Below are 1,792 nucleotides of genomic sequence, written 5' to 3' on the forward strand. Positions count from 1 at the left end.
TGACCGGAATCGAACCTGGGACCTTTCAGTCCGCAGGCCGATGCTCTATCCACTGAGCCAAACCGGTTTCGGCTAGCATATTAGGCTTTTATTATATAGGATGGGGACGGTAACAGAACCTACAAGATTAAATGAGCTAATAAAGTGTCAGCACTCAGCAGGCTCTATCTGTGTTTGTTTCTTCTTCTTCTGACTATTACTACTTCTACTAACTGTCCCCCCCCCTTCCCTGCAGCCCAGGAGAGCAGCTTCGCCCCATCAGGTGAGTGGAAGGCAGAGCTGAGACTCCCCGCTGACCCCCATCTGGGCGGCTGGCGGTGGCCAGGGCTGCCCAGCAGTGGCGGTGCTTCTTGACCGAGGCGGTGTCCGTCTTGCCACAGCAGCGCTCCCAGAGAACCCGGCGACCCTGGTGGTGGTGCTGATGGCAGTACTGCTGCTCCTGGCCCTGGTGACCGCGGCCCTGATCCTCTACCGGAGGCGACAGAGTGTGGAGCGTGGGGCCTTCGAGGGTGCACGCTACAGCCGCAGCAGCGCCTCCGGCCCCGGCGAGGCCACGGAGAAGAACATTCTGGTGTCTGACATGGAAATGAACGAGCAGCAGGAGTAGAGCCAAGGGAGTGGGCACGCCCCGGGCAGGAGGAGCTGCGTCTGCTGGGCCCCCCACCAGCTACCAGTGCAGATGGCCTATGGAGGGATGTCCTTGGGAGCTGCTGTTGGGGGCTGGGGCAGGGCAGAGCCTGGGCTGGTGGGGTCCCTCCCTCCCCTGAGGGCTGGGCTGAGCCCTGGCTGAGTGCACGTGGTGTCTCCCTTTTTGGGGTCCTAAGATCTAAGGTCTTGTCACCTGGGCTTGTGCCTCCATGGTAACCAGAGGCAGAATGGAAGCCTCTTTATCCCCAGCCCTCGCCCTCTCCCTCCCCCACTGCTGGGCCTGCTGACCAAGCCCCAGAACCCTCGCATTGCAGAGCCTGAGGAGCCTCCGCTGAGCCCTCAGCCAGCCCCTGTCGCTTCTCTCCTTCCCACCTGGCAGCCTCAGCTCTGAGCCCCTTGCCCCGGTCCCTCTCCCTGCTTCTTACCTGTCCCTTCCTTCTGAGCCAGGGTCCTGGGGTTTGGGGAGTCTTCTTGCTCTAAGTGGGGGTCAGTTTGAGGGGTCCGAGCATCCATCACTCCTGTGCCTGCTGGGGTGGCCTGGGGGGTGTGGCAGGGGTGGCCTGGGTCTGGCCTGAGGACCAGGGCTCTGCTGTGGTGTCAGCTGGACTGGAGACAGGACCAGGGAGAGACGCTCCACCTCCTGGGGCGACTGGGCGAGGCTGGGGTGTCATCTCCTGCGGGTTGGGAGAGGGCTCTAAAAAGTCCCTGAAGAGTCCCCTGTGGGGACCAAACTAAGTTCCTCTAATGTTTCCAGCTCCTGGCTCTGGTTTGGAGAGAGGGGAGGGGTTGGCGGAGCCTGGGACGGCTCCAGGGGCGCCCTCTTGTGGGGCCCAGAGGAACAGCACCCCTGCTCCTGGAGTGGCCCAGGCCGGGAGCCGCTCAGTGCCTTTCCGAGAGGCGGAACCCCAGCCCACAGCGGAGTGTGCGGCCAGTCCTGGTGCCACAGTGCGGGACAATGTGAACATGGACTCAAAAACATGGTCCTTTCTTTGTAGTTTTTTAATGTGCCTTTATTGTCGAAAAAGAAAAAGGAAAAAAGAAAAGCACACAAATAAAACACCTGTAAGAGGCTTGAGAGAGGGGCTCTGGCCTTGTCCTGTCGTGGGCCTTGTTCCTCATATCGCTTACGAGATAAATGGCATTC

The 1,792-nt window shown here is 60.5% G+C and overlaps 1 protein-coding gene across 1 annotated transcript in view; it reads left to right on the forward strand.

Annotated features, from left to right (window-relative positions):
• MRC2 (mannose receptor, C type 2) overlaps window positions 1-1,792 on the forward strand; it is a 24,974-nt gene extending 23,182 nt beyond the window's left edge. Inside the window, exons 28-29 of the mRNA XM_006770275.2 lie at window positions 236-262; window positions 381-1,792. Coding sequence (XP_006770338.1) covers window positions 236-262; window positions 381-607 — 254 coding nt within the window. The 3' untranslated portion in view covers window positions 608-1,792. The remainder of the gene's footprint in view (window positions 1-235; window positions 263-380) is intronic.

Source organism: Myotis davidii, unplaced genomic scaffold (assembly GCF_000327345.1).
Source record: "Myotis davidii unplaced genomic scaffold, ASM32734v1 scaffold684, whole genome shotgun sequence".
NCBI classification, from domain to species: Eukaryota; Metazoa; Chordata; class Mammalia; order Chiroptera; family Vespertilionidae; genus Myotis; species Myotis davidii.